The following is a 12040-nucleotide window of genomic DNA, read 5'->3' on the forward strand; positions in this document are numbered from 1 at the left end:
CAAATTGGCTCCAAGGCCTTAGATTTTGATTGGTGTGTGTGTGTGTGTGTGTGTGTGTGTGTGTGTGTGATTTTAGGGCACACTTTTTTATAATAGCAATTTTTCTTTTCCATTTTGTCATTTACTGTCTTAAGATGCCTGGATCTTTGATAACCTCCTCTTAATTAATTGTATACTTCTTAGCAATCTAGTTACCTTATTTTTTTCCCAATTGCATTCTGCCTAGGAAAAATGGTGCATCATTGGGATACTAAATTTGAAATATATAATCCAAGAGACAAGAAGTGAACTGTATAAATCAGACTTTTTAAAGTCCCAATTGTATCCTGGTATGGGATGGGGTGTGGGGATGGGGGCTATACGATTTATCAACATCACAGTGCATCAAACTTGTTAATAAACTAGCTTTCTGTATAACAAGTAAAAGAAAGATTTTTTTTTTTTAATGTGAGCACGAAAGGCATGGCATAGCTGGAGTTTAAGGTTCAAGCTTTGTCCTCTATATATAATGTATTATGTTTTTCAAAAACGTTTTATTAGGAAAGCTATACCAGACGCATAATCACTATACAATGATTAAACATTACCTTTACAATTTATAACTGAAATTACAGAATAAATATATGCACATTTCTTCTGAATCTGTGTGTGAGAGAAAACATTAAAAGTGCTTCCTACAAAGCTGTTAGTGATAATATACCCAGTTGCTTTTTTGTTTGTTTTTTCAATATTATATATATATATATATATATATAAGAAAGTGCAGGTGTTCTCTAAAAAGATCTTGGCATCAGGATGACGTGTCACAAAGAGGATGCTCATCCCTAGGTGTGTGCCTCTAGCTGTTAAACCACCAGGCCTCCGCTTCCGTAGAATCCAGCCTAGAACATGACTTTTCCTGGGTGGTAGGAAAGATGTCGTGAGCTGTACACTAGGGGTGAAGGGCAGGTAGAGCAATGGAGAGGAGACAAATGGATCACACCCGAAATAATTAGATGGATTTGAATGGGCGTGGGATCTGTGTGTGTGTGTGTGTGTGTGTGTGTGTGTGTGTGTGTGTGTGTACACGCGTGCCTGCACCTGAAGCAAGAGGCTGAAGGTTTAGGGACCTGTGTGCAGGATTTGTGATTTGCTTGTGGGTATGTATGGGAGAGAAAAAAGAGTGGGTACGAACATTCGAGCAGACCCGCCCCGCCCTCCCCGTCTTGCATTTCCCAGGCATGCAGCAAACTGCATTGTTAACATGTACAGAATCTGTGCCATGGTGGGAAGAGGAAAGAGAGCCACGGATGTCAATTTGTTTTCTCCGCTCCCTGTCGAACAAAACTAAACTAAAAGAAAAAGTTACTGAAAATAAAAAGATACATTGAATTTTACTTAATCAGGATCAATACAACGATCCCCAATATACCTTATACATGGCACAGTCAAAGTCTCAAGTTTCAGTATAAAAAAAATAATGGTAACATTTGCTGGCAAAAGTCTGCGAAGGCACTTCATTGATTAATGATCTGAGTATGGCCCTTCCTCCACGACTCGCGTCTGAGAGGGGAGCACATACATCTGTATTTTCTAGTTATCATGCGGTTTCAGTTCTGTTCAGGGCAGGAAAGTTTGTGAGAATGGATTTATTGGGGAAAGTGTAAAGGGACCAGGGGATATATTTCTTTCATTTTCCTTTTCTTTTGGGGAAAAAAAAAAAAGAAGAAGTACTAATTTATTTTTTATTAATTTTCTGTTAGAACCTATATGCTGTCTTCTCCAGGACTTCGAGGTAATCCGGCTTGGTTTGAAGTTTGGCCCTTAACTCGAGGTAATCATTTTTTTGGGTTTGGTGGTCTGTGAAGCCCTTTCCAGCCGAGAAGAGAAGGGTTTCTTTGAGCCTGGCATCCTGCTGTAAGTCTGGGTATTGCATGCCAGGCGGGTGGACGTGCAGTTCCTTTAATTTGGGCACGGTGCCATAGAGACAGTCCACGAATCCCACGGGCTGTGGCCTCTCCCGGTCTAGTAGCATACCGCCACCGCCACAGCCTCCCCCGGGAGGGAACAGCACCACCCCGCCGTTCTTCTCGTGGTGGCGGAACCCTGCCAAGTCTCCCCCAGTTCCTGCAACCACCCCTGAGACCCCACCGACTGCTGGGTGGTGAGGGTGAGGGTGATGGTGATTCACCGTCACTATGGTGTTGAGCTGGGAGCTGGACACTGCCAGGGCCCACTCCTTTTCTTTTTCCAGCAAGGTTCGGTAGTTGCTGTGGTTCTCCTTGGGCGTCTCGGCAAACTGCTCACTTCCGAGGAGAACCTCCCCCATTCCCGGCGGCTGCGTCCCAGGACCCGCGTGTTCGGCACTGCCCGCCTCCTGGGCGGACGCGGCCACCTCCTCCTCCTCGCGAGGCTTGTAGATGGGGTTGTTGCACATCTGGGTCACCGGGTGGGGGATGTACTCATACACGTGCCCCACAGGAGGGGCCTTCTCCGGGGAGGAGAGAGTCGGTCGGCCACCACCTCCGCCGGCACCTCCACCCCCTCCGCCGTCCTCGAAGAGCCGGTGGCACTGCATCTGGATTCCAGTGAGGTCCACGCCCTCCTGCCGCTTGCTCCTGAACGGCAGCTTCTTGCGGCGCCGTCTCAGCACGTAGGCGAACAGGCCCGCGGCCACAAAGACTGCCGAGAAGAACAGCACCAGCAGGCTGAGGATCAACACAGACAGTGGCACGGGGCCCCCGGGAGGAGTGAACTCATAAGGGGATGCACTTGTCGGGCCCCCCGGAAGGTGAGGATCCCCAGGCTGGGCCGGTGATGCTCCAGCCGGTGCGGTGTGCAGCAGCTCTGGGCACAGAACTTCCAGCTCGATGGTTCGCACATCACGGTGAGTGAGGTTCTCGGGGCTCCTGCAAAGCACGTCGCCTACTACACTGACTGAGCTGATGGTTTCGATCCACTGTTTGAAGGGGACCAGGTCACAGGTACAGTCCCAAGGATTCTCATTGAGGTCTATCTGGACAATGGCATTCAAGTGTTCTAGAACGCCAGCCACGGGAAGGTAGAGGAAGTAGTTTTTCCTCAAGTTGAGCCGAGCCAGGGATGTGCCTGCAAAGGCGTCAGTGGGCAGAGTCCTCAACAAGTTATTGTTGAGGAACAGCAGCTTCAAGTTGGGCATGAGGCTGAAGGCCGCAGGCTGGATTTCCCGGATGACATTGAACTCGAAGTACAAGTAGTGCAAACTCTGTAGGCCTCGGAACATGCCTGGTGTCAGTTTCTCGATATCATTGCCATTGAGAAAGAGGCTCTTTAGGTTGGGCAGGTTGATAAAAGCCCCATCCTGGACGTAAGAAATACGATTGTTCCCGAGATGCAAGAGATCCAATGAAGAGAAATTCCAAAAATCGGAACGGTATATTTTCTGAATCAGATTGCTACTCAGGTACAGTTTCTTGGCATTCAGCGGCCTTGGAAGAAGTTCAGAAATATTATTAAATCCTCGCTCTTTGCAGTTGACAGTCAAGCCAAGGTCATTGATGTGCAAATTACAGGTGCACCCAGTAGGGCATATGATGGGAATGGGTGGTCTGGTCTGATAAGGAGCAATGGGAGGCTGGTTTGGACCAGGATATAAAGCTTGGGATGTGGAGGGTGGCCTTGGTGTCCGAGGCTGTTTGGTGGGCTTGGGCTGTTTATTGGAGGACTTGTATTCAACAGAAGAAGCAGTAAAATGGACAGAGGACAACATCGAAGAAGGCTTCGTTGGCCACGCATTCTCCTTGTTTGATGACAGGTGGGGAATCCCCAAACTAGCCTCTACCTCGGAGTCTGACAACAAGGGACAGAGTTCTGTCTTCCTGATCTCTCGCAGGTCCTTTCCATGGAAGTGGAAAGGGGTCTCACAGGTGATGTCTCCCACCAGGGCAGTGTAAGGGATGCGCTCCAGCCAACTCTTCAGTTGCACAATCTCACACGTACAGTTCCAGGGATTTTCTTCCAGCTGGAGCTCCATCAGGCTTCTGCCAATGTGGTCCAGCATTCCTCGATAAAAAAGGACCTTTAGCCTGTTTCCACGTAGGTCCAAATGTGTTAAGGAGACAGCCTTAAATAAATTGGTTGGAAGCATGGGGATGAGATTATCGTTTAAAATCAAAACCCTCAGTTTACTTAGGTTCCGAAATGCACCACTCTCAATACGTTTAATTACATTGTAATCTGCTTGCAGATATTCGAGACTTTCTAAACCCAGAAAAGTGTCATTTCTGAAGACATCAAGTTTGTTCTCATGTAGATACAGCCTCTTTAAAATCTTAAGACCATTGAAAGCTCCTGTTTGAATGTCCTGCAATGCATTGTTCCCAAGGTTAATGGATACAGCATTATTCAAATGAAGAAAACTGTTCGTGTACAATTTCCTCATTGAGTTCCTCTGCAGATACAGTTTAAAAGGTCTTGACCAGAACTCAGTAATCTGACTGATATTTGTAAATCCTTTACTGTCACAATGTATATGAAAGAGGCTTTCTTTAACTTCACAGTAGCATGGATCAAAACAGGGCTCATCTATTTCTTCTGAGTCCTCTATCAGCGGAATCGGGGTAGTCCATCCCAGAGCAATTGTGCTTAGAAGAATAATCCACAGCATCTTTCCTCTGTGAAGCATCTCAGTTATGGAAGGTTTCATCATTCGTGGTTGATTACAAAACTGCAACAGAAATAAAGATGCAGATGTTTAGCTGTTAGTCATATGAACTATTCTAATTGACTCCTACATTGGGGCATTTTAAGAGTGAAATAAAAGCCCAACTGGTGTGGCTCAGTGGTTGAGCATCAACCCATGCACTAATAGGTCGCCGATGCGATTCCTGGTCAGGGCACATGCCAAGGTTGTGGGCCAGATCCCCGGTGAGGGGTATGCAGGAAGCAGCCGATCTATGTTCTCATCACTGATGTTTCTATCTCTCCCTCTCCCTTCCTCTCTCTCTAATATCAATAAAGAATTTTTTTAAATAAATAAGAATAAAAACTGTAGCAGTTATTGAACTGACACTCAAAATGACCTATCAACATGCCTAATTTGTTCTATATTTTAAACTTAGAAAACTGAAATGTTATACCATGTGATGACGTTATTCTGCCATACTTGGTAAAAGGCATATTATACAAACAAAAAAAGCCTTCACTGCTGCTTATAGCAAGAAAGGGAACTGGCATTAGGTATAGGAAGATTCAGTAATAATGGTAAGAATTCGGCCATTACACCTATTTGCCTGTTAAAATTCACATTGGTATCAGAGATACCCATTATAGATCTGATTGGAACTCAGGTGGGGAAAAAAAAAAGTTCTTTAAATTATAAGTTTCTACTCATGACAAGACATAATTAAAATAAAAGTTTTTAGATTAAAGAGTATGATAAAGTATGAGCTCATTGCCCAATATCAGATGTTGGATGTATAAAATGATCGATAACTCAAGAAAATTCAAGATTTCTCCTAAAAAAATGATCACATCATGCATAGTTAGAGTGTATGCTCAGTAACACACTATATCCCCACCCCTTTGCCCAAACACAGATTATAAATGTCTCCTTTAATTAAATAGTTTTTATGCATGTGTATCATTTGGCTCTTTAAACCTTTGAGAAGTGGTTATCCTTTCTGGAGAACAAGTCCTGCCGTTGTCAGGGCTAAAGATAGTGACAGTTAAAGGGTGCTGGACCTGGGAGTGTCTGTACTAATAGTGCATCTGTGCCTTCAAGATCAACTGAGGAACCCTGTCAAAAGCTGGACCTGGAAAGGGGGTGTCTGTTTAGAAAATAGTTGGGTAGGTAAAGGCAAGAAAGGGGGGATACTTACCTGCTGATAAATGATCTATTATGTGAAACACATTTCAAGGAAACACATCATTCTTTTTTAATCAGAAGAAACAAATACAGTGCATTATGTTAACCATACAGAGCCTTCCCCAAGGCTTTTTCTTTCCTTGCCTAATATTGTCAGTTTGTGGAAATGCGTACATAAATAAATTATAATAATGCAGCTTTGTTACATTGCCCTTTCTGAGTCACTAAGATGCCCATCGAAACTGAATGGTTGCTTTTAACCAATAAAGATTAACCAGAAATTTGAGCTTATATTTTCTCTCCACACTTGGATACATGCATCAGGAAAGTATTCAGTCGACCCTCTAACTTAAAACACAATGATACAGTTTATAGGATGGATCTTCACATTCAACTTGCATCTAATGTACACTGCTGTAGGAAAGAGAGCCAGTGAGAAGGCAGAGAGAAATCGGCCTCAGGCATGCAATACTCAATTTTTAGAAACAATTAAACGAAAAGGAGAGAGAGGCAGAGGAGGCAGATGAGGCTACATTGCAGTATCAGTTAGTCTCCTTTATAAAATATTAAAATCTACTTAAGTTCTTTCTTCAGCATTTTCTTGATTTAAATGCTTTTTCTGATTTTTTTTGGTCCCTGAGATTTAGGTAAACAGGGCTCCAGATGTCTTTGACTTACTTATTTTGCAGGAGAATCACACACACACACACACATATAGGCATTGAATGGGGAGAGGGGTGAGTTTAAGGATTCTCTCTCTCCCTCCCCTCCTTTTGCTGAAGCAGAAGGAAAGTGGGATAAACGGAATGGGGGGGAGTCTAAGAAGGAGGGGAAAAGGCAGCAAGCTTGAGACGTGCTGGGAATGCAATGGGCCTTTCAATGGGCTTCTTTTGGATGCAGAACTGCCACTTGGCACACTCAACAGAGGAGGGAGGAGAAGGGGCTGCTGCAGGCTCCCAGCTTCGCTGTTGGTGCTGCCGCCGCCGCGGAGGCTGCTTTCTCTGGGTACCGGCAGCTCATCATTGAACTGGGCACTGGGAGGAAGGGCGGGAGGAAGGCAAGGAGGAAGCCAAGCTCAGTCACAGTGCAGAATCTCGGACTTCTCTCAAGCTCTGGCTTTTCCCCCCTCAGTATGTGCTGTAATGCTGGAGCTGGCTTTCCACGTCACAAAAATGAGCTCCAAGAAGGGAACGCGCTTAGCACAGGGTCAGGTGAGAGCACTAGGAAGCCCAGACTAAAGTGTGTGGTGTGTGTGTGTGTGTGTGTGTGTGTGTGTGTGTGTGTGGTAAGCAGAGAGAAAATAATTGGAGGAGCCTAGTTAAACTGTCAAAATAAGAAGCAGAAGCAAGGAGAGAACAACCTACAGGGAAACATTCCTTTGGTGGGAAGGTGGAGATGCTAGGAGGGAAGAGGCATAGCATTTTACCTTTTTCCTTTCTTAACTTTCAAGGAAACTATCATCTGACTGGGTTGCTCCTCTAGTTCCCAAAGCTCCTTTCTCTAGTGTAAATGGGTTCAAAAGTACGACTATCGTTCAGAATGATCCTTTTCACTGCACAGACACTTCTCTCCAAAGAGAGAGAGAAAGGAAAATTCAGGTCCCCCAACCAGAATGGCTGAATTAGCTAATTCTGCTTGGGTGTCCCGAATAAGAGCTCAGGCAGGCGAGCAACTTGGACAGAGTTTGTCCTGCATTTTGCTTCGATCTCTTTGCACCAGGAATCCCTTTATTGGGTTGCAGCTGAAAGCCTTTGATTGCCCCTGGATTCAACAGCCATGTGTTTCCTTCTGGCTTTTTAAAAACAGAGAAGCCAGTGCTCTGGAAGGAGGTGCAGAATAGTTGGGTAAAAATGTCATATTTCACTTTCTGCCACCAGTAAAGACCTCATGGAAGTGTGTGTGTTTGTGTGTGTGTGTATTTTTGTGCATATATATATGCACATATATATATAGTTGTGTATATATATACATATATATACACACACATATAGATATGTACACACAACTATATATATATATATATATAAAATTTGGTCCAACTACTTGGGAAACTGGATGGTAGGGAGTCATGAGGTGAGGATGACTGAGGAAAGATGTTGCATTTTAGAGGTGCTACCAGATTATAGTTCACAGGAGTCCTTTAAGAGGGATTATTAAAAGCTCAACTGACAATTCTACAGTTCTACCTGCTGGAGGAAAATGCATCTTGGTGGAGAAATGAGAAAGGGACAAGTGTGCAGCAAACAAGTCCAGCTAGCTAGCAGGAACTGTGTGTTGTCAATGCACACACCCCCTACTTACACACACACACACACACACACACACACACACCCCAATCCTGTCACCAACTCATGGGGAAGGGAGGGACTCTGGTCACTAAAATCCTTGACTGAACCTCAATTGCCCAAGGACTCCAAGTTAGCCAGTAGAGGTAGCTTTCCCTTAAAGTTCTTTTTACAAAACCAAATTTTAAAGAAAAACAATTTATGCGTCAATCTCTTACCATCATATATATATATGTGTGTGTGTGTGTGTGTGTGTGTGTATCACCTAAGTCAACAAAACATCCCTTTAATGTCAGTCACGGTGCATTTGCATAATATTTTGCATTTAAAATGACCACAAAAGTGTCCCTTGCTCCACTGTAGCCAAGATTAGAAGCCGCGATCAGAGACCAAGTAAGCAGGTGGGCAGGAATCTGTAACACACTGCATCCTTAATATTCCAGACCCACCCTCTTTCTCAGATAGGTCTCAGGCCAACACCGACAGCCTGAGCTCAGAGCCAGAGCAATCCCATCTCCATCACCAGCTGCCAACCTCCCCCTCCCATGCGCGGGCGCGCACATACACACACAGAAAGGGACAGACACACACACACACACACACACACACACACACCACCTTTTGTACCCAACGTGCAGAGGCGGTTACTGTTTCACAAATTTTATCGCAGACCATGATGCATGGGATGGATGGTAACCCGGCGACTTCCCTAAGCATTCCAGTGACGGTAAAGGGCCCTCTCTGTAATCATTCTCTATTCTCTCTTGAACTACAACCCCCTGAATTCTTAATTTGGGTCATGTCCTAAAGGATAGTTCACCCATGTCATTCCCTTTATCTCAGCATAGCTTGTCTAAGCGATAGAAAGAGCTCCAAAAGTTGGGATGAAGGGCCCTGGATCTCTGGGTTTGTCCGCTTCCTGCTGGGAGCGCCCGGCATCATTTGTCCACGGAGAGGACAAGAAGCCCTTTCTCCCCAATGTGCCCGCTTCCTACCTCTCCCTCCCCTTTGCCTGGTCTCCGAGCGCACTAATTTCCACAAATCCAAGATTAAATATTCCAATATGGAAGCAAAACTATCTCCCCTAGAACAATAATTAAAATGCTGCATCATTCATTTTCTGAAGAGCTCTGAGCCTTCTGAAGATCATTTTCTAATCTTGCTGTCGCCAGGCGAAGCACACAATGGGTCTGTTTAGAAATGGAAAATGATTAAAAGCTCAAGCCATTTTCCTTTTCTCTTTTACAACACGAGAGAGCAATCCACTGGGGGAGGGGCCCTTTCCTCTTCCACCTGGCCTATTTGGTGGAGTTACTTACGATTTCCTCCCCCAGAAAAGGGGTCCGAGGTTATGTTAGTCTCCAGTACCTCTCCTTCTACCATCGTCCTTACAGCTAAATGATCCAGTACAAAAATGCAACAAATCCCTAGCACCTGTGAGCGTACAGAAGCCACCGCGGCCAAACTCTTTGTGCTCTACAATGCACATCCTACACTAAAGAAATACTGGTTTCAATTAGGCAAAGTAGGAAAGGATGGCGGCGGGTACCTATCAGTGCAGGGCGCTCACGATCTCCAAGGTTTGCTCCGAGGGACTTCCCAGCGGGAGCTGCAAACTCTCTGGAAGGCTGAATTGCATCCATCGTGCCGTAGTCTTGCAGTGTCTCCTCCTCCGGCCACCAACTTTTAGAAAGGCCACCAAATCACGCTTATAATCCTAAGTGTTTCCACCTTTGAGACTTGCAGGGAAATGGTCGCTGCATACCAATGGGCGAGCGGGGCGCTCACCTAGCGCGGCGATGCCAGTGACAGGGAGCTCGCGACCACAGCTCTATATGCCCCGGGTTGCAGGCAGGCAGGCAGGCAGAGTGGGTGTCCCAAACTGTTTTTTTTTTTCTTTTTTTTTTTTAATCCCGGTGCTCTCGATTCAGTGATGAGCTCCGCGGTCCCGGAGAACCCTGGCTTGGTGTCTGGGTCTCTCTCCTCTTACGCTTCCTGAAAGGTTGTCACTCCCAGCGCAATCCCTGCCCGAGGCCTCTTCGATCCGAGATGGGACTAGTCCTTGCCTCTTCTCCAAGTGTCTTTGCTCTTGATTCTTTGGGTACGTGGGAGTGGGGTTGGGTGGTGTGTAGATGAGAGAGAAGAGCGTGGGAGGGGCGGGAAGGATGCAGGAAGGGGGCGACTAGATCTCAGATCCCAGCATTGGCCAGACGGCGAAGGGGGTGGGGGGTGGGGAGGAAGGAGAGAAAAAAGAGGATACAAATACAACAGTATGGCTGTACACACCAAATTCGCCCTGGAATTGGGGGATCTCAGGCAAAGCTCGAACGTGCAGCGATTCTGTTGGCAGAGAGTGAGCCCCCTGACAGCTCACCATTCAAACACCCTCACTTCCCAAGCGGTGTGCGGGGGGTGGGGTGCGGGGAGCCGGGAAGAAGACCGCGGAACGTTTCAAGCCTAGGAGACGCTCGTGCCGGCAGCATCTTTCAAGACTGACCTGCTTTAAAAGTGCCACTTCAATGGCCTAAGAAATAACTAAAATCGGATTACACGTTACTTACCAACGTCTGCACCCAAACTGGGAGCGCCGGGTCGGGTATTAGGAGGCAAGACGCGAAACGCCAGGCTGGAACCCGAATGCAAATCCATCAGCCGCCCCCAAATCGCGCACCGAGGGAGAGGCGCTCCGGAGCCCCCAGATCAGCCCATCGCGGAGCCTCCGCCAGCTCGTCCCCCCGCACCCCGGCCCCTCCTCCGCGCCAACTGTGTAAATCAGTCGCCGCAGTCCTCTCGCCGCGTATCGCAGGCAAATCCCTGCTTAGGAAGCAAGTGATTCTCTCTCTCTCTCTCTCTCTCTCTCTCTCTCTCTCTCTCTCTCATCAGTCACAATCTGGCAGCTCTACAAAGAGAAACCCTGTAAAATTGAGTGACAGGAAGTCAGCATTCTGTATCTGTGGATTGATTTTAACTTTATTTGCAAAGAGATGGCTGTTTGGAAAATTACAGTCCAGGCCCGAGGAGGGGCGGACGGGGTGATCAAATTAAGAGCATCTGAGCTGTATTGGTGGGCGGTATCCCAACCGCCCCCTCGAAGCTGTTTCCAAGTGATTTGCAGTAGCCCCCCCCACACACACACACACAGACACACACTTTCATGATACATAGGTGACAATTTGAAAGTACACATATTTCCTCATCTATTTACACTTGCGAAGAAAGAGGAAAATCAGACTGTGCTGTGAGGGAGGAGTATGGGGCATCTGCTGAAGAGAGGCTGGATACCATTTCTTGACAGATTAAATAAGGGCACTTGAACAATTATTGCACCTAGGTGAAAGTATTATTACAACATTATATACTCACTGGAGGCGACCATTACCCTTACTGCAGTCATACTAATGCAGTCATTTAATGCTCCATTCAATCTGCAGTGTAAACCAACGCAGTTCTTTTTAATAGATCCCTTTCATCAGCGACTGGGCTGGAGAAAAGGCGGTCTCCCACTAACTCCCCAAACTGAATAGGAGGTGGTCCGGAAAGCATCTCTGCATCTCTTGCCATTCCTTCCTGAAGTGAATGCAATAAATTGTCCTAGACAAGCGAAGTTGTGTAGTTACTGTAATTGTAAAGGTAAAATGAACTCGACCTTATTTTCAAAAGCTTTCAAAGGAACTCTAACTCAGCCAGTGCAAAGAGGCAGTACTCGCTCCTAATTTATATATAAAAACCTTTGAGAAACAGGCCTGAAGATAGGATTTTAGCACTTAGTTAATATATTTTCTATATACTATGTTATACTATATTGTTTATATATATACATAAAATACCACAAGTCTAGTGATCATATTAACTTCATTAAAAGAGAGAAAAGGATAAGACTGGTCATTTAAAACCACAGGCCTGTGGAATTTTTTTGAGGGTGTGTGTGTAT

The 12040-nt window shown here is 45.8% G+C and overlaps 1 protein-coding gene across 2 annotated transcripts; it reads right to left on the reverse strand.

Moving 5' to 3' along the window:
• Positions 1-513: 513 nt before the first annotated feature.
• SLITRK3 (SLIT and NTRK like family member 3) lies at positions 514-10939 on the reverse strand. 2 transcript variants are annotated; one of them, XM_036243273.1, is made up of 2 exons: positions 10671-10939; positions 514-4684 (listed from the first exon to the last, which is right to left on the reverse strand). In XM_036243273.1, the coding sequence occupies exon 2, from the start codon at positions 4664-4666 to the stop codon at positions 1739-1741; it is 2928 nt and encodes a 975-aa protein (XP_036099166.1). In that variant the 5' UTR covers positions 4667-4684; positions 10671-10939; the 3' UTR covers positions 514-1738. The 2 variants fall into 2 exon arrangements, with proteins under 2 accessions (XP_036099166.1, XP_036099165.1); XM_036243272.1 differs by lacking the exon at positions 10671-10939 and adding an exon at positions 9659-10473.
• Positions 10940-12040: the final 1101 nt, after the last annotated feature.

This window comes from Molossus molossus, unplaced genomic scaffold (genome assembly GCF_014108415.1).
Source record: "Molossus molossus isolate mMolMol1 unplaced genomic scaffold, mMolMol1.p scaffold_m16_p_5, whole genome shotgun sequence".
Classification (NCBI taxonomy): Eukaryota; Metazoa; Chordata; class Mammalia; order Chiroptera; family Molossidae; genus Molossus; species Molossus molossus.

Bases quoted from the DNA above. Each gene is read 5' to 3' on its own strand.
- SLITRK3 (XM_036243273.1), bottom strand. From the start codon at position 4,666: ATGATGAAACCTTCCATAACTGAGATGCTTCACAGAGGAAAGATGCTG.